We start from the raw sequence: 19,951 nt of genomic DNA on the forward strand, positions 1-19,951 counted from the left end.
GACTCATGCAGGTTAGACCAGAAGATCAGGGCTGTATCATTACATCTTACACACTGAGAAACATAAGCTGTGGTGGTGGGGGTGTTCTTTTTCTGTTAATGCCTGCTTATGATTACTTAGCATCATATAAAGGAGAAGTATACACCACCAGTGAAAACCGTTTGATAACACCCACTTGGTCTTACTAAAAGTTAACTTATTAGGTGCCAAATATTTTAATTAAAAGAAAACAAAAAGTTTTATTCCGCTTTGCTGCCACTATTTAATCGTGTGTCCCATTCAACATGAAAAATGTGGTGAGAGGTCTATGCTATGGAGGTAGTGAGTCGCCTCCTGCTATGGAGAGAATGAGACTGGTATTGTTAAGCAGGTACTTAGACTTATACTATTACAGAGATTAATAGTTGGGCACTTTTGTGGCAGCAATTATAACACTGATATAGAGGGAATTAGACTGGCACCATTATGAAGGTAACTAGACTGGCACTGCTATGGAGGAGATGACATGGAGGTACTGATTCTGGCACAGTTATGGGGGTAACTAGACTGGCACTGTCGTTGAGTTAATGATATGGAGGTAATTCCATTGCCAATATTATAAAAGTAATGAGTTTGGCATTACTATGAAGAGAATTAGAATAGCGCCATCATAGAGGGAAGTAGACCAGCCCTGGTATACAAGTTATACTGGCATTGGTGTGGAGGTAGGAACTGGGCTCCAGTTTCAAGTTTGTCACTGTTAAAAAGGCAATTATACCCCTTGTAGCAGCGCCAGTCTAAGTCTTATACTGCTATTGAGGCTGGCACTGCTACGGAGGGTATCGGTCTCGCGCTGCTACGGAGGGTATCGGTCTCGCACTGCTACGGAGGGTATCGGTCTTGCGCTGCTCGGGGGGCACTGTGATTCGGTTCCCTGCAGAGACCCTCTGCTCCTCTTCCCCAGTGTTGGGGCATGTACGGCAGCGGACCTTGCACCGGGTACTGCAGGCTCTTTATTACTGGTAAGTTGCAGTCTGCACCGGTTACATGGGGTCTCCGGGCTGCACACACAGGGGCCGTGTACACGTAGGTCCCAGGTAGATGGCGCCGGGACGAGCCCGGGCTCTCACTGATCTCACACTCACCTCTCTGCTCCCGGCGTGCGCAGTGGACGTGAGAGCTAGGCGAGAAGAGCGAGTATCGCGAGAGTGCGGCTGTCCTCCCGGCAGGTGGATGGAGTAATACGCGGGGAGAGCCCACACCTCCATTATACCGAGCAGGACAGTGCAGCCCGGCGCCACTTCTCACCCCGGACCGCTGCGCTGCGTATATACTACATTATTCCTCTCCTGGAGCAGCCACTTCAGAAGCGCAGGACTACACTTCCCGGCATGCTTCTGACTTGATTGGCGGGGACTGGTGACGTCATCCCTCCGCGCCGGCCTGGAGGTTAGCACGTTGATGTTTTGCTGTTTACGAGAAGTAGGATCACGATGCCGAAAGTCAAGTCTGAGAAGAAAAGCCGCAAACACCAGGAGACCCGGAGCCAGGGTGAGTGTCCGGGGCGTCGTGTGCGGCTTCTAGATACCGCATGTAGTGTGCACAGGCTGCAGCACAACGCACTGTGCTCCATGTTACTTACTGACCGCACGTGTTATATAGATGTTGGTAATAAGTTGTCGCCCCCCTAGGTCTTATATCCCCCATAACAGCTCTGTAGAATCTTTTATTAGAACTTGTCTATGTGGCTCCTGTTATACTTCTGGGAAAGTATAAATAAATTGGGGGGGAAGTTTTCCTATAAAGTCTGACATTGACCAATCACTGCTGACACTATTAAAAAGTGAGGTGAGACGCCTGCAACTGGTGCCGCCCCATTGTCAGATTCTGTATACATTTCCAGGAGGAGTTACAGAGGCGCAGCACAATGCCTATCTGTGACAGGAAATGCTCCAGACTTGCTATACCCTGGGGGGGGACATGTAGTTACTACCAGACACCTCAGTAGAGTTCTAGTCTGTCTTAAAGGGGCGTCAGTCATAGGATTGGGACACTGCAGACCCTGCACCATATTAGAAGTCCATGTGGGGCTGTGATCAGCAGGCCGCCGTGTCATGCAGGGCCTTAGAAATCCATAGAACATATTGAGACTGTAGAATCGGCTCAGCGAGGTGCGTCCCCTTGTGTCGGGTCCGGAGGTCTCATGAAGACTCTGCCACTTTTTAGATTGATGGGGCGAGGGGCAATTGTCTGCATTTCTTCCCTTCAACTGCTTAAAGGGGTGGTCTGAAATACAAATTAATAATTATAATCTTTATTTATATAGCGCCGACATATTCCGCAGCGCTTTACAATTCAGAGGTTCATATACAACAGTCATAAGTAACAGTTAAAGATAATAAAAAAAAAAATAATGATGACCCTGCTCTTAAGAGCTTACAAAGTACAGGGGCTTATTTACAATGATGGTCAGCCATCTTGAGGGCATGGGGGATAGATAAAGGCTGCATGAGCTCGTCACCAGCCAGTATCTGTAGTGCTTTTGGGTGCGGTGGAGTTTGATGGAGAATTATGTTCAGAGGACTAGTGAATGGGCTATATATAAAGGGACTTTGATTAGGGAACGTGATAGACCACCCTAAACAGATGTGTTTTTAGGGAGCGCCTAAACCTATGCAAGTTGTGGTTCGTCCTAATTTCTTGGGGTAGAGCATTCCAAAGAATAGGTGCAGCTCGGGAGAAGTCTTGGAGCCGGGAGGGGGAGGTACGGGTTAGTGCTGATGTTAGTCGATAGTCGCTTGCGGAGCGTAGAGAACAGGTAGGCAGAAACAGAAATGAGGGAGGAGATGTTGGGGGGTGCCGGGCTGTGGAGAGCTTTGTGGGTGAGAACAAGCAATGTAAATTGGATCCTATAATGTATGGGAGCGGAAGTAATTAGTGTTCATCCTAAATGCCTATCTATATAATGTCAGAATCTAATCTATTTTTCTAATATACTTTAATTAAAAATCCACTCATTACACTAACTGCTTTATTTATTTTTTGTTTGCTACTTCTTTTCTGATGAAGCTTCTTTTGAGAATACCAGTGCATGCTGGGATACTGAAACCGAGCGTCATCAGGGGGGCACTGCCCTCCCTGAAACGAAGCATCATCAGTGACCGCCGTTGCGGGGGCTGGGCTGCTCCCTGCTGTACTGAGCATACTTTGGTTGTCAGTTCCGGCGTATGCTCAGTAGATTCTTGTTACTGTGTGTATTATGCAATATTTCACCAAAGTTCTAGGTAGAAGAATATAGAGCGACAAGTCGTATTTACGTTTCAACCCATCCTGGGTCTTTTTCAGATGTCGCTTTAATCACAAGGATAAGGGTGTGCTGTGCTGGAGTGCGTGCTGTGCAGTATACCCTATCCTTGTCATTAAAGTGACAGTTGAAAAAGACCCAGGATGGGTCGAAGCGTAAATATGACTTGTCGCTCTATATTCTTCTACCCAGCACTTTGCTTGTATTTACTTACAGTACAATATTTCACCAATCATTTAAAAAAATTCTCAATGCAAGTGCGGCTGATTTCCTGCTATTTGACTTAATATGGATTCTCCAGTTCAGCCTGCATTCCTCTCTACCTAACGCTGAGTGCGCACCTTATATCTCTCTGCATTATGCACAGTGACAGTGCGCTCTCTCGCAGCCTCAGATTAGAAGTAACGAGCCGGCAGCAGTGCGCACTGTCATTGCACTTTGTAAGGATACCCAGCGTGCAGAGCTAGGTGACGTCCCTTTAATAATTGGTGAGTGCTGCAGCCTCCTTTCCTGTGGTTATCTCCGCGCTGCACACATAGTGGCCATGCTGGGCATTGCAGTGGTGCAATACATACAGTAATGAGACAACATTGCAGAGGACGCCAGTCATCCTGCAAACAGCTAATCAGCAGGAGTGTAGGAGTCAGACCCTCACAAATTGGTCTTAGCTCCTTTCTGAGCTTGGAATATCCGCTAACAAATAATGTTAATTGCTGCAGTTGTTGTAACACAGGGTTGCCCTGTAGCCAGAATGTAAAGCCCAGGCTAGCTGCTGACCTAATGTGCAGCCATGGTGCGTGTGACGCCATTGTGCTGCTCAGTGTTTGTGTCCCAGGTTCTGTTTTTTCTTCAACAATTTCAAGATCTCCATTTACTGTCAGAGAATACAATTTTTTTTTTTGCCTACACTCAGAAGTTACAATACTACCCAGGTGTAATACTGCTCACCTCTCTGCTGCGGTTGCATCCGGTCTCCACAATCCCGTGTGAGGAGGACGGCCGGCCCTCCATGGTGATCTACTGCTTCTGCTCCACCCAGCGGCGTATCGCCAATGGCGGCAGGACACGTGACTGCTATGGGGCCCGTGAGCTGCGTCCGTCCCCCCCCAATATGTGGGGGCCATTGTAATATTTGGAGGGCTATGTGGGGCCCATTATACTGTGTGAGGGGGGGGGGGTCATTATACTGTATGTAGGCCCATTATACAGCATGGAGGGCTGTGTGGGAGTCACAGTTGGGGGATCATACTGTGTTGGGGTCACCATAATTTAGCCTTAGGAGTTGAGGTGTGGTACAGTAGGGTCATTACACTGTGCATGTGGAGGAATTCACCAATGGGGTATCATACTGTGTTTGAGGGGCACTTTTGTTGTCATCATTCTTTATGGGGGAAATAAAAGGGGGATCTAGGGCTCCAGTAGGAGGAAAATTACTTAAGAAAGGCTGCACAGTTATGAGATATACTCTTTTGTTACCCTGACGAATATATTTATTTTTTTGTTTGGAGGGGGCCCAAATAGAACTTCTGCTATGATTTCTATTTCTCCTGGCGCCACCTTTACCGGAGACAGGATTGTCCACCTTGGAGACAACTCCACTGAGCCTCCTGTGAGCTGGGGGAGCCTCCTGTGAGCTGGGGGAGCCTCCTGTGAGCTGGGGGAGCCTCCTGTGAGCTGGGGCAGCGGCCTGTGAGCTGGGGCAGCGGCCTGTGAGCTGGGGCAGCGGCCTGTGAGCTGGGGCAGCGGCCTGTGAGCTGGGGCAGCGGCCTGTGAGCTGGGGCAGCGGCCTGTGAGCTGGGGCAGCGGCCTGTGAGCTGGGGCAGCGGCCTGTGAGCTGGGGCAGCGGCCTGTGAGCTGGGGGAGCGGCCTGTGAGCTGGGGGAGCGGCCTGTGAGCTGGGGGAGCGGCCTGTGAGCTGGGGCAGCGGCCTGTGAGCTGGGGCAGCGGCCTGTGAGCTGGGGCAGCGGCCTGTGAGCTGGGGCAGCGGCCTGTGAGCTGGGGCAGCGGCCTGTGAGCTGGGGCAGCGGCCTGTGAGCTGGGGCAGCGGCCTGTGAGCTGGGGCAGCGGCCTGTGAGCTGGGGCAGCGGCCTGTGAGCTGGGGCAGCGGCCTGTGAGCTGGGGGAGCCTCCTGTGAGCTGGGGGAGCCTCCTGTGAGCTGGGGGAGCCTCCTGTGAGCTGGGGGAGCGGCCTGTGAGCTGGGGGAGCGGCCTGTGAGCTGGGGGAGCGGCCTGTGAGCTGGGGGAGCGGCCTGTGAGCTGGGGGAGCGGCCTGTGAGCTGGGGGAGCCTCCTGTGAGCTGGGGGAGCCTCCTGTGAGCGGGACCCAGCCGGCACAGGCTTTATTTCACTGAAATTAGAAAGGTATGTAATCCAGCATCACAAATGGTTAAAAAGACTATCTTTCATATACAATTGTCTCCATAAAATAGAATAAAAAATCCAATAGAAAAGTATTTTCCATAAGTCTTGCGCGTTTTGGACTACTGCGAGTTCTTAGCCATAGATGACCCAAATCCATATGGTCCCAAACCAGAAAACACGTCTCTTATAGATCCACAGGGCAGCATTCACATAATTAGATTACACCCGCAGCATTGTTGTTCATTAAGTTTTAACCCTTTAGTGAATATTAAATGAATTAACTAATGCGAAAAAAAATGAAAATAAACAAACAAAGAAATATCTGAATAAACAGATAAATGAATAAAGAGACATTAGATCTGTACGATCATTCAATCCAAGAGGAACACGAGAATTCAATCAGTATCTTGGCCCAATCGCCCATCTTTTGGGCTTGTTCACATATTTAATGTCCGTAACTGTTAGGTGTGAAACATCCCCATGATGTGTGTCCAAAAAGTGTCTGGATGAACCCGATGAAGATGGCCCGGTGTGAGAGGAGGTGGGTGACGCTGCCGTCATGTGCTCCTATAAGAGTGCGAGTAGTAACATCCAATATAGTATTTGTGGCAATGTGGACAAGTTTCCATATAGACAACACTTGTACTACTGCAATCAAAGCAGGATTTAATAAGAATGTTTTATTATCATTACTTAAAAATGTAGCAATTTTTTACATAAATTTAGATTTTTTACCACCACATTTGTATGATCACTTGGTATTAAGCCAAGGGGAAGACGGAGGAGACGGCACATCCAAAGGTGAATAAAGTTCAAGAGTTCTTTATTCTTGTATCCATAAAAGCCGACGCGTTTGTGGCGAGTCACTCGTGGTTTCTTCTTTCTTATTACAGTCACTTGTAAATAAACTAGAAGATAGAAGATTGACAACTAGTTCCTTTTTTTGCCACACAATTACAGTAATACTGTTAGATAATATTGTTTATCTTGATTTAGTATGTGTAAATATTTATTCAGTAGTTTAACCCCTTCCCGACCCGTGTCACACCGTTTGTGACATGGAAAACAGTTCCTTCCCGACCCATGTCACAGCGTCTGTGACATGGAGGGAAAGAGCCCCTGCAGCGCCTGCGAGCGGGGTCACTCAGGTTTCACAGTTGCTACTGCAACTGGACATCCTGAAGTCGACCCCCCCGGGGGGGTGGATTAACCCCCCCCGTGCCTGGGACCCCTCCGATTGGCTGTTTCATTTTCACTTTTAATGAAACTGCCAATCAGTATGAATTAAATATTTCACCAATGAAAATTGGTGTAATATTTAAATCTGGGCATGGCCTGATGCTTACAGCATCAGCCATTGGCTGGGGGGGAGTGTCACCTCTGCCCCCCCCCCCTCCCCCCAGATCTGATTGGGGGGCTAGCGTCACATGGATACTAGCCCCAATCAGATGTGGAGGGAGTTTTTAATGATGCCGGCCGTTGTGGACCCTCTGCTGCTGCCCCCTGTGGACCCTCTGCTGCTGCCCCCCGTGGACCCTCTGCTGCTGCCCCCCCCCGTGGACCCTCTGCAGCTGCCCCCCCGTGGACCCTCCGATGCTGAGCTCGTGGATCACTTCTGCCGCCGCTGATCGCCTGCTGCCGCCGCTGATCTGCATCAGGTAGTATTGCCCCCGCTCCCCCCCGACCCCCCTCCACTCCACCCTGCCCCCCCCCTCCACCCCCCCTCCACTTTCATACCTGCACCCCGACCTCCGCCTCTGCTCCCTCTCCCACGTCTTCATCCACCGGCTGCTGCTCTCCTGACAGCCGGTGGACTGTGATCACAGCAGCAGCAGGCTCAGTGTAAATGCCCTGCTCCTGTGATCAAGCCCACCATCCCCCAGTCCCAGTGATATCACCCCCCATCTCCCAATAATCACCCCTCCCCCCAGTGTTCACCCCCCCTGTCCCCAGTGTTTACCCCCCCCTGTCCCCAGTGTTCACCCCCCCCCCTGTCCCCAGTGTTCACCCCCCCCCTGTCCCCAGTGTTCACCCCCCCTGTCCCCAGTGTTCACCCCCCCCCGTCCCCAGTGTTCACCCCCCCCCCGTCCCCAGTGTTCACCCCCCCCCCTGTCCCCAGTGTTCACCCCCCCCCTGTCCCCAGTGTTCACCCCCCCCTGTCCCCAGTGTTCACCCCCCCCTGTCCCCAGTGTTCACCCCCCCCTGTCCCCAGTGTTCACCTGTCCCCAGTGTTCACCCCCCCTGTCCCCAGTGTTCACTCCCCATCCCCAGTGTGCACCCCCCCATCCCAGTGATCACCCCCCTGCTGCTGGCTCCTGCTCCGCTTTCTGCCCCAGTAATCACCCCCCTGATGCTGCCGGCCTCCTACCCCCCTTGCTGCTGCCGGCTCCTGCCCCAGTGATCACCCCCCTTGCTGCTGCCGGCTCCTGCCCCAGTGATCACCCCCCTTGCTGCTGCCGGCTCCTGCCCCAGTGATCACCCCCCTTGCTGCAGCTGCTGGCTCCTCCATCTCTTCAGCCCCCCCCCCCCTACGCCTAAAAATGAAAAAGTGGAAAAAAAAACACTTTTTTATTTTTACGGATTAATTTGTGAAGGACCTGGGGGTTCCAAGTGCTCAGTATGCATCTAGATAGGTGCCTTGGGGGGTCTAGTTTCCAAAATGGGGTCACTTGTGGGGGAGCTCCAATGTTTGGCCACACAGCGGCTCTCCAAACGCAACATGGTGTCTTCTAACAATTTGAGCCGACAATTTGTTAGCGGACACCATGTTGCGTTTGGAGAGCCGCTGTGTGGCCAAACATTGGAGCTCCCCCACAAGTGACCCCATTTTGGAAACTAGACCCCCCAAGGCACCTATCTAGATGCACAGTGAGCACTTGGAACCCCCAGGTGCTTCACAAAATGATCTGTGAAAACAAAAAAGTACTTTTTTTTTCACAAAAATTTTCTTTTAGCCTAAATTTTTTAATTTTCACATGGGTAACAGGATAAAATGCATCCTAAAATGTATTGGTCAATTTCTTCTGAGTACACTGATACCTCATATGTGGTCATAAACCACTGTTTGGGCGCATGGCAGGGCTCAGAAGAGAAGGAGCGCAATTTGACTTTTGGAGCTAATTTTCCATTCAAAAAGTAAAATGGCGCTCCTTCCCTTCTGAGCCCTGCCGTGTGCCCAAACAGTGGTTTATGACCACATATGAGGTATCAGTGTACTAAGGAGAAATTGACCAACAAATTTTAGGATGCATTTTATCCTGTTACCCATGTGAAAATTAAAAAATTTAGGCTAAAAGAAAATTTTTGTTAGAAAAATAAAAATGTTAATTTTTTTCTTCCATGTGGCTTTAGTTCCTGTGATGCACCTGAAGGGTTAATAATCTTCTTGAATGTAGTTTTGAGTAGCTTGAGGGGTGCAGTTTTTGGAATGGTGTCACTTTTGGGTGTTTTCTGTCATAAAGACCCCTCAAAGGCACTTCAAATGTGATGTGGTCACTAAAAAAATGGTTTTGTAAATTTTGCTGGAAAAAAGATAAATTGCTGATGAACTTTGAACCCTTCAAACTTCCTACCAAAATTTTTTTTTTTTCCAAAATTGTGCTGATGTAAAGTAGACATGTTGGAAATGTTATTTATTAACTATTTTGTGTCATATCACTCTCTGGTTTAGTAGAATAAAAATTCAAAATTTGAAAATTGCAAAATTTTCAAATTTTTTACCATATTTTTGATTTTTTCACAAATAAACGCAAATATTATCGACCTAAATTTAATACTAACATGAAGCCCAATATGTCACGAAAAAACAATCTCAGAATCGCTAGGATCCGTTGAAGTGTTCCAGAGTTTTTACTTCGTAAAGGGACACTGGTCAGAATTGACAAAAATGCCAAGGTCTTTAGGGTCAAAATAGGCTGGGTCCTGAAGGGGTTAATGATGTTATATGGACTATCTGCTTTATCCCGGCATATGGACAGCAGTTCGAAACGCATAAAACTGATGGAAAATACTTTTCTATTGGATTTTTTTAATTCTATTTTTATGGAGACAATTGTTTAATAAAGATCGTCTTTTTAGCTATTTTTGCGGTGCTGGAGTCCGTACCTTTCTAATTCCTTTGTTGCTCCAGGATACCGGCCTGGAGTTTCCATGCTTCGCTCGTGTCGTATGTGGCATTTCTCCTATAAGGGCTGAGCTGATAACGTTTTTGTTATTTCGCTAAGGGCAAGAATATATCTTGAAAATAAAGGTGAGAGTATAGAAGAAAGCGGACAGTGACTAATGGGGTCTTCCACTTTGAGAAACCTCAGCTCATCTGACCGGTGTCCTTAATGTGACCTTATGTCCGTGATGTGAGCACCCAGCCTGTTGTTGTGGCATTTACTGAATGTCCATTCTGACTAATGTGAGGCAGGGAGAGATATGGAGATGAGTCCCTGGAGGAGGAGGAGGGGGTCTTTATTATAGTCGAATAGCATAGGCAAGCAGACGATGCATACTGAGAGCATTAGATGGGAAGTATTGCTTATTGTGGTCCCTGCAGCCACCACTAGAGGACGTCCCGCTGCACTGTTATACACAGGCACAGTATGCAGTGTGCTCATGAGCTCCCTCTAGTGGAGACTGCAGGCAGCCAGAACATTACATTTGTGCGGCTGCTCTCTAGAAACAAAACACCTTAGAGTCGAAATTCTAATGGTTTAGGAGCCAAATGATATGTTTTGATTACATCACTCTCTGTCGCCCTGTGTTAGTCTCTCCAATAAACCTGAAATTCATTACATTTGTGATTGGAAAATCTGATAAAACTTTTTATATTTTCTCATATTTTTATTTTAGGGGTTATGTTCAACACTGGCATCGGTCAGCATATCCTGAAGAATCCACTCATCGTGAACACCATCATTGATAAGGTTTGTATTATATGTGTATTAGTTACTGTAGGGTCTCTGTATGTCGATGATGATGATGCCTCGTGTGGGGTACATAGAGATGATTTATGGATGATGACCGGTTTATTATCCCTGTATTGCAGGCTGCGATACGACCCACAGATATTGTGCTGGAGGTCGGCCCCGGCACAGGAAACATGACAGTCAAGTTATTAGAGAAAGCAAAAAAGGTAAGATGTTCATCAAGATGGTGGGACTCGTCCATCTGCTGCACCAAGATGCCTGGACGTCCAGTGGAAAGTCATTAATGTTCCGCCATCTTGTTATTTCCAGGTTGTCGCTTGTGAATTGGATACTCGACTCGTCGCTGAGCTTCAGAAGAGAGTCCAGGGCACGTAAGTATCCGCGGCTGAGAGAACAAGGATAAATGGAACATACTCGCTCAACACTATTAAGTATATAATTCCACATGTGTTAATTCATAGTTTTGATGCCTTCAGTGTGAATGTACAATTTTCATAGTCATGAAAATACAGAAAAATCTTTAAATGAGAAGGTGTGTCCAAACTTTTGGTCTGTACTGTGTGTATGTAGATGTGTGTGTATGTATATATATATATATATATATATATATATATATATATATATATATTATGAATTTTTTTGTGTTTGCAAACTTTTTTTCTGCGGCATCTTTCTCCGATAAACCTACTTTTTTTTTCTCCTTGTTTTGAAATTTTATTTATTTTTATTTTTTTTTTTCGTTTTTGACATTACAAATTGTATTGTGAAAAAATGCAACAAAAACACTTATTCTAGTTTACATCAATGGGGTTGTCCCGTGAAAGAAAATTATTATCTATACACAGGATATGTGGTAACTTATAGATCAGCGGGGGTCCGACCGCTGGGACCCCTTATCCCGGTTAGTGTTGAGTTGCAGTGTGCACGATCCACTGCCAGTCTACTCATTCCCTATGGGAATACTGAGCTCTGCGCTCGGCTTTTTCTGGCAGCCCTGTAGAGAATGAATGAAGCAACGGGCATGTGAACTGTAGCTCAAATGTAATGGGGATAAAAGTGCTCCATTTTGGCAATTGGCGGGGTCCCTGCGGTTAGACACCCACCGATCCATTAAGAAATCACCCATTTAACTTTGTTTTTTTTTAAACACTTTTCTTCTTCCAAGATCCATAACTTTGTTTTTTTTTCCCGTCAAAACAGCAACTTGTTTTATGAGTAACAAGTTGTAGTTTTGAACAACATCATTAATTTTACCCTACAATATACTGTGCAATCTGACAGCAGCATTTAAAGCACGCAGGTCAGGGATCGCGCCCTTCCACACTCCCATTATCCCGAGATCGGGATTTTTACTATATTCTACTATACTGTGATGTTGTATTATATAGTATAAGTGATCAGACAATTGCAGGTTCAAGTCCCTTACGAAAATAAAAAAATTAAAGTAGACAAAAAATGTTTTTTTAAATTGGAAAAATAATAAATAGGATCTTCCTCCTATTAAAAATACAGAAATGGAAAAAAATGTTTATATAATCATAAACTTATTTATTTTTTTAATTAACTTTCAAATTCTCTTTTAATAGTTAAAACAAAAAAAAAAACATACTATATAGGTGTCGCCTCTGTCAAATTGACCTGGAGAATCATAATACTTGGTCATTTTTATAGTAAAATTAACGCTGTGAAAACCAAACACCAAAAACAATTGGTGGAGGTTTTTTTGGCAATCTATCCACACTTGGAATTTTTTTTTCCAGTACATTAAATATTAAAATGAATAGTATAATTCAAAACTACAACTCATCCCTCAAAAGCCAATCCCCCATACAGTTATGTATATGGTAAAAATAAAGCAGTAATTACGGCTCTTATGAGAAGACAAAAGTGAAAAGAAAAAAGGAAAATCGCTTTGTCTGGAAGGGTTTAATTTGTAACTTTTAATATAACATATAAATCTATAAAAATGATCTAATCTAAGATTAGATTTATTTTTCTGTATCAATTCTCCGTGAAGCCACTAGATGGCGCATTCTGCATGTAAATAATGATGTAGTGTTCCCCAACCTGCAGCTGATGCAAAGCTACAACTACCTGCATGCCAGGACTTCCTGGTGGGAGTTGTAGTTTTTTGACAGCTTGGGGGGGGGGGGGGGGGCGCTCCCATGATGGGGAGTACTAGACAATTGTATCAAAAATAAATCAATCTAATTAATAAATCTTTAGAAATCTGTTGGCAGTCAGCCCCATGACCGTAATAAGGTTCATTAATTTAGAAAAAGGCCAGTTTTAAGTAAATTCCCCACAGTTACCAGATTCTAGTTCTACCAGCCTGATACCAATGGATGTGATCGCCGCTATTCCTGAGATCCGTATTCTGCGACTATACTTTTTTTTTCTATGTCTTCAGTCTTGTCTCATAGAGAGGAGTCATGTCAGCCATGAATCAGAACATTTCCCAGCCTAAATACTGATGTATTTTCTCTCTTCTCATCCTCTAGGCCTGTGTCGAGTAAATTACAAGTCCTGGTTGGTGACGTGTTGAAGGCTGATCTGCCATTCTTTGACTTGTGTGTGGCCAATTTACCTTACCAGGTACTGTAAACTCCGCTCCTGCATACACCTATAGGACTTTCCATGGATTTAAAGGGGTTACCCGGGACTATTTTTGTTTTTAACAATCTGCCTAAGAACTAACAGGTAGGTAACTGCTAACTACCTTCATGTTGTGCACTCAGAGCAGTCACTAGTCAGCGGTTTCTGCTGACGTCACTTCTACAAGTCATCGACAGCTCCTGCTCCTCCACGTCAACAGAGCAGCTCTTCTTCTTCCGCTCTGCTCTACTGATGAGCTTTAACTGCTGACATCATGCTGATTGACAGCTAGCTCCCCGCTGCCTAACTGCGTGGAGCCGATGGCGAATCAGTATGACATTGGTAGTTACGCCCCGCCAACAGAGTAGCCCGGAAGAAGAAGAGCTGATCTGTTGACGTGGAGCAGCAGGAGCTGTCGATGACAGCTCTGAGCCGGTGCCGGGTAGAACAGGCAGGTAGTTGTCTACCTGTTAGTATTTAAGGCCAAAGTAAAAAGTCCTGGATAACATCTTTATTATCCACCGTCCCCTGTGTAACTCTGATCGTTTTTCTTCTGTAGATCTCCTCTCCGTTTGTTTTCAAGCTGCTTCTTCACAGACCATTCTTCAGGTGAGTTATTTTACAAGTAGATAACACAGACCTATGTGTCCAATCAGTATCTGGATGTGCTATAATCACTAGGGGACCCTATTAGGACACATTTTGAGGTCATAGCGGGAAGTTGTCCATAAACAGGACCTCCTTCCCATTATAGAACCAAAAATAGTTATTCTGCAAAAGTGTCTCTTATTCTGGTTCACCTGTTCCTTCCATGATTTACATGCCTGCTGTGTAGTGTTGGGGTCTGTGCTCACTGAGGTTTTAAGGAGTTTTTTTATGTATGCTTTAAAAGCACCCATGAAAAAAATCACTCAACAAACATTTGAAAGGCTCTATTTATTTCTATTGTGCAACCGCTCTTTTGTTCATTTTATCTTTTGAGCATTTTTTAATATTTTTTTTTTCAGCTTTAGATTTTGAAAAACTTTGGTTAGGGAAAAAAGTGCATGTAATTTCTTGGAAGTGGCTCCTGATGGTAACCACTCCAAACTAAGCAGTATTCAATCAGGAGATTGAACTACGGGGAAAAAAGGAAAAATTCCTTAAAAAGTAACCAAAGGAGGCGTGTTTTCCAAGTGGTTTCCACTAGAAAGTTTGTAATTTTTGAGAGAAAAAAACTCCCATGTGCGTCTTAAATATCTGATCAGATGCAGCTCTCCTCGGCTTGGCTGCTGATCACACACTTTTGGGAGTTCCAACCTGTGGAAATGAGCTTCTAACCCTGCACTCGTGCACTGTAGATAGCTGTGGTTCCAAAGCTTTCTTTGCCCAGGGCTAGATCTCCTGGCCTCCGTATTTTAGATAGCTGTGCTTCCAATGCTTATTTTGCCCAGGGCTAGATCTCCTGACCTCCATGTTTAGATAGCTGGGGTTCCAATGCCTTCTCTGCCCAGGGCTAGATCTCCTGACCTCCATGTTTAGATAGCTGAGGTTCCAATGCTTACTCTGCCCAGCGTTAAATCTCTTGACCTCTGTGTTTGAAGACTCCATATAGCACTGGTCACACAATGGAACAAGTAGCTTCTCGTGCAGATTGCACTAAATGATGTGATAATTACTAAGTACTAGAGAATCCATAAATCCAGCAGTACAAAGACTCTTCTATTTCTAGTGGCGTCATTTGCTGCATAACTTTATTTGTGCTGTTTTTGCTCTTTATTCGCCTTGTAGATGTGCGGTGCTGATGTTTCAGAGAGAGTTTGCAATGAGGTTGGTGGCTAAGCCTGGAGACAAGCTGTACTGCCGCCTGTCCATTAACACCCAGCTCCTGGCTCGTGTAGACCACCTGATGAAGGTAAGGCGGTGCTGGCTCCTCGGGGCAGATCACTTTCCTGCATATTCAGATATATTTCCTAATATCCTCTTGTTTTTTTCCACTTACAGGTTGGAAAGAACAACTTCAGGCCCCCTCCAAAAGTGGAATCCAGCGTTGTGAGAATAGAGCCTAGAAATCCTCCTCCTCCCATAAACTTTCAGGTAAGGCGAAAAAAAAACTTCTCACCATAAAGGCTGTGATGGTAAATATCTAGTCCTATAGGTCCTAAGGTAAAATAATAATCTATAATGTGAGATTACTGGTAACACAAGGATCATCCTCCTAGTAGACAGTAGCCATGATCAGTGTTCTTTAAGCGACTGCCATCTGCCCGCCCGTCTGCTGTGGTTTAATAGCCTGATTACAAAGGCCGACTATGCTCCCAGTCACACAGAATATCATTATTCTCAGCAGCACATCACTTGTCTACATAAGCTTAAAGGAAGTCATAGAATCACTGTTCAAACCAAGCACAGATCCTCGGTGCACCCATGGTGTGGCCAAACATTTGAGTGCACCTTCCCACCTACTTGTTTTCCATCTATTTGCACCCTTCTCTGGCTTTATAAAGCCAGAGCTGTCAATCAAAGAATAGAGGAGGGTGGAGATAGATGGAAAAATCATGTATCCATGGGTGTTATGTAGGGTTTTTGCCTCGTCTGACACATGAAAAATTCCATTTTTACTTTGTTTCTAGGAATGGGACGGTTTGGTGAGAATTGCATTTGTAAGGAAAAACAAAATCCTTTCATCGGCGTTTAAGTAAGTATTGTCTATAAATCACTTACACGTGTACCAAGTACAGGCGCTTGGTGCACCCTTGGTGTGGCCAAGCAGTTCCGTGCACCTTCCCACCTACTTGCTTTGCTTCTATCTCCACCCTCTTCTCCTTGATTGACAGCACTGACTTTACTATAGCCAGAAAAGGCCAGAGATAGAAAACAAGTAGGTGAGAAGTTGCAGTGAACTGCTCCTCCATGCCAAGGGTGCACTGAGCCCCTGTGCTTGGTTTAAATAGTCATTTTGTGCTGACAGAGTCCTTTTATGTTGGTCTTCTAGTCTAGATTGCTGATTTTTATGCTATTTTTACGATTTTTTGTGGAATAAGTATAAGGATTTTTGGGATAGGGTTTTTACAATATATTTACACATGTTTGAAATTTTTAGATCATGAAAAGAGTCTAAATAAGTACTGTAAAAATGCAGAGACGTGGGCAAGGCAAGCAATACAGTGGTGAACGGTGGCCACGATCCTAGCTGATGTACTTGTCTGAAAGAAAGACAAAAAAACAAAGAGATTTGTAATTACTATGATTGTCGCCATCTCCGGTAGCAGAATTTAAAAATGAAAATTAAAAAAATGGCGTCATTCTGAAAATTGAGTCGATTTTTTTTTTGCCACAATTGGAGGCCTGCTGGTACAGGAGATGGTTACACATTTGCAGTAGGTAGGTGCCTAAGCCCGACTCAATTGACTAGTTGGTTTTGGAGATATCGTGGCCACCGATTTGTAAAAAGTGGTTTCGAGAAAAAAAGTGTTTGTTTTTCGTACTGATTACACACAGACAAGATTACTTACGATCAATCAGCTATTCCAGGACCACACTGATCCTTCCTCGTCCTCTTACAATTCCTGCAGAGCTGCGCTCTTTCCTGCGATCAGATCTGTCATCTTGAACGGAGTCAGAAGAACTCCGCTCCGAGCGACTTAAACAAGCCTTGTCCCGAGTGTGCGCTTAAATCTCCGCTTGCTGTCCAATAGTCATTCCCATCACGTCCATTACTTTAAGAATTGGCATAAATCCCTCCATAAAGATAATTATTGCCAAATAAGTAGCTGTGTTCACAATCCTTGCACCCGAATGAAGATGTTTCGGAGCATAAGTTGATCGCTTTTCATTCTTTTGCATTTCTTCTCCAACACAAAGTTCCACCAAATCATCATCCTATTAGATCTCTGATCAGTGTGAGGTGGTTATTAAGGGGTCATAATACTAAAAACGGTTTTCCTAAAATGCCTCCCAAAAAACGAACCTCTATTGGGCAAGTTAATCAAAAAGCTAAGAAAGCAGACCCACGCACAAGGCCGACAGAATGCTATTCTAATATTGTGAATCAAGCTAAATCGTTTTGCTGATAGAAACATTCTCCACACTAAATGCATGAAAAATTTTAAAAAAATAAAATAAAATCGAATTTTCCGATTCACTTATTTCTGGTGGCTGAAAAATCAACTAAGATTTGTCTCCCATTATGTACATCCTGCCATGACTTACATATGGTCTCTAGGGTCAAAGACGTTGTGCAGAAAAACCCCATCCTGTTGCACCCATCCCTTCCTCTTCCATGATGGCTGCAATGACTGTTGTCAGGATTTGCCAATTATGTTCTGTGACCAGCAGTAGTCTTATATTGGAAATATAAATACGCTGGCTGCTTCTCTCATGCATGTATTATATTCAGTATATATCTGTGTGGCTAAAATATAATGTCATTTTTTTTCCCCGCAGATCCAGTGCGGTCCAGGAGCTGCTGGAGAAGAATTATAGGATACACTGCTCCCTGCACAACACTGTAGGTGCTAATATACAGAATGTCACCCCTGGGATGTCACATTTCATGGCACTTACTATTACAAACTTTCAGCTTCCAATTTATTTTTTTAAGTGTCTACAAAAAATAAGAATAGAAAGGAATCAGATCACCAAAACATTTGGGCAGTGGGCATCTAGTTTTACTGTCCACATCTGACATGATTGTGCCCCGACAGCGGTGACACTGACCCCGTCCTGCTCCTCTATAGATGGTTTTGTATCATTTAGGTTACAGAATCCTCAATTCCCTATAAACCTTCACATCCGGTATTGTTTCTATAGGAGAGAGGTCAACGGCCATCGAGCACCCACGAGATGCCACCAGCTTACATTTCTGTCTGTCCGGCATTTGTTTTACCCGGTCGGGGCTGTCCTACCTACACACATTAGACTTTATGGATTAGATCCTGTCAAAACTGACTTAATCTGCTAAGAAAAATCTCATGTGTATGGGCAGCAGTGGGGCGAGATCAGACGGCCGTATAATTGGGGACATAGGAAACCGCACAACGCTGCACAATCAATTTTTGGGTGGAGAAATGGCAGCTCTAGGCATTCATGTATGTAATGTGGACTTGTCCGAGGACAGTGAGATATAAGATGTAATATTTATCTGTACAAAGACCTGACCTAATATAACAGAAAACTCTCACTTTCTGACAGCCAATTCCAGAAAACTTCAGCATAGCTGAGAAAATTGCCAAAATCCTCGCAGACACCGGATTTAGTGAGAAGCGAGCCCGTACTATGGACATCGATGATTTTATCAGGTGACTTCACATTAAGAGTTTCAAGAACAAGATGTAGAAATTTTATTTAGAATTTTATCTAAATGTAACTATTTTTTCTTTTTTACAGATTACTTCACGGGTTCAATGCAGAAGGAATCCATTTCTCTTAAATTATTTGGAGACCTTATTATAGACTGTTAATAGGATATTGGGTTATTTTATATAATATCTGGTATCGGCACAGAGAAGGGGCCATGTACCTAAGCGAGGAACATCACCCAGCCGGACCTGCGATGTGCATATAAGACTCAGGGACTGGGCTTGGTCGCCCTTGTACATAGAGCTGATATTCTACAGATACAGAAAGGGCGAAGTCAGACGGCCGTATAAATCGGACCAACGGTTCTCCCGACCCGAGCGTGCCAGCTGCATAGAAATACATGAAGCGGTCAAGGTCCGGAGAGCCGCCGGCCAGTCTGTGCACTGCACTCCGATCTCGCTCCGATTTATATGGCCGTCTGACTGCGCCCTAAGGGATACAGATAAAAAGGAAACGTGCCACATGCATGTAGTGATGTCCCTGTACAGCCTGTTATCTGTACACTTGTCCTATACTCATAAATGACATTTAAGTTCTGCAGATATTTTGCTTGCGGTTCAGTGAGTGATGTAATTTACCATGAACTGGAAAAATGTTATTTAAAAAGCAAAGATGTATTAAATGTATATTGATCATGATGCATCCTGGTAACCCTTTATCATATGAGTATCAGTTTTGGTTATGTGTAGAAAAAAGTATAGTCAAACAATAATATTTGCTGGACTAGTGCTGCGTTCTCCTCGATGCTCCTTGGTAGACAGATCAGGGCAATGCGAACTTCCTTGGCTGACACTCAGTTGCCAACATCCTGGGCTCATACGACATGATGGGGACTTGTAGTCACCAGGCCTCATGTGCATTGCAAGGTCATGGGGGCCTTGTAAATGGAAGAGGTACTCTGGATGCCAGCTGTCAAGTGCCAGCCGAGGAAGTTTGCACTACCCTTTTCCGGCTGCCACGCACTACTGACATGGATGCCAGACCTGGGTCTTGCGGGTCTTTATTTCAACTTCAGTAAAGAAATTTTCCTGAAATGTTGCTGTTTTCACTCTGAGTCTCACAATAGGCTGACACTGCCTGATCTTTCCAGATCATTTTCTAGCTTGTGTTGTGTAGTCTCAGGGCAGGGTCAGCAATGATCTAACCATCATTACGGCTGGAGTATATGACAGATAAAACTGCAGCCACCGCTATAGGTAAAAGACTCTGCTCGCCTCCTCACCCTCTGCACAGGTTACAGGGGCATTGCTTGGGGTAGAAATTAAGGGCCCAAGACATATCTTCCCACACAGAAAAAATAACTGATAACTCCCCGAGTGCAGATAATGTAGTAGCTGTCACCTGCAGTCCTGTGTAACACCACAGATAACACAGTGATAACTCTGAGTACAGATAATGTAGTAGATGTCACCTGCAGTCCTGTGTAACACCACAGATATCACAGTGATAACTCTGAGTA

General features: G+C 45.0%; 1 protein-coding gene across 1 annotated transcript; it reads left to right on the forward strand.

The window, feature by feature from the left end:
• Positions 1-1,181: 1,181 nt before the first annotated feature.
• Positions 1,182-19,132, forward strand: DIMT1 (DIM1 rRNA methyltransferase and ribosome maturation factor). The gene is made up of 12 exons (XM_073680250.1): positions 1,182-1,530; positions 10,481-10,554; positions 10,677-10,763; positions 10,867-10,928; positions 13,059-13,152; positions 13,712-13,761; positions 14,923-15,046; positions 15,136-15,228; positions 15,765-15,829; positions 17,578-17,641; positions 18,325-18,431; positions 18,520-19,132. Exons 1-12 carry the CDS (start codon positions 1,473-1,475, stop codon positions 18,560-18,562), a joined length of 921 nt encoding a protein of 306 aa, XP_073536351.1. The 5' UTR covers positions 1,182-1,472; the 3' UTR covers positions 18,563-19,132.
• The last annotated feature ends 819 nt before the right edge of the window (positions 19,133-19,951 follow it).

This window comes from Phyllobates terribilis, unplaced genomic scaffold (assembly GCF_046119375.1).
Source record: "Phyllobates terribilis strain yellow unplaced genomic scaffold, ASM4611937v1 Scaffold_1__5_contigs__length_1240528914, whole genome shotgun sequence".
NCBI lineage: Eukaryota > Metazoa > Chordata > Amphibia > Anura > Dendrobatidae > Phyllobates > Phyllobates terribilis.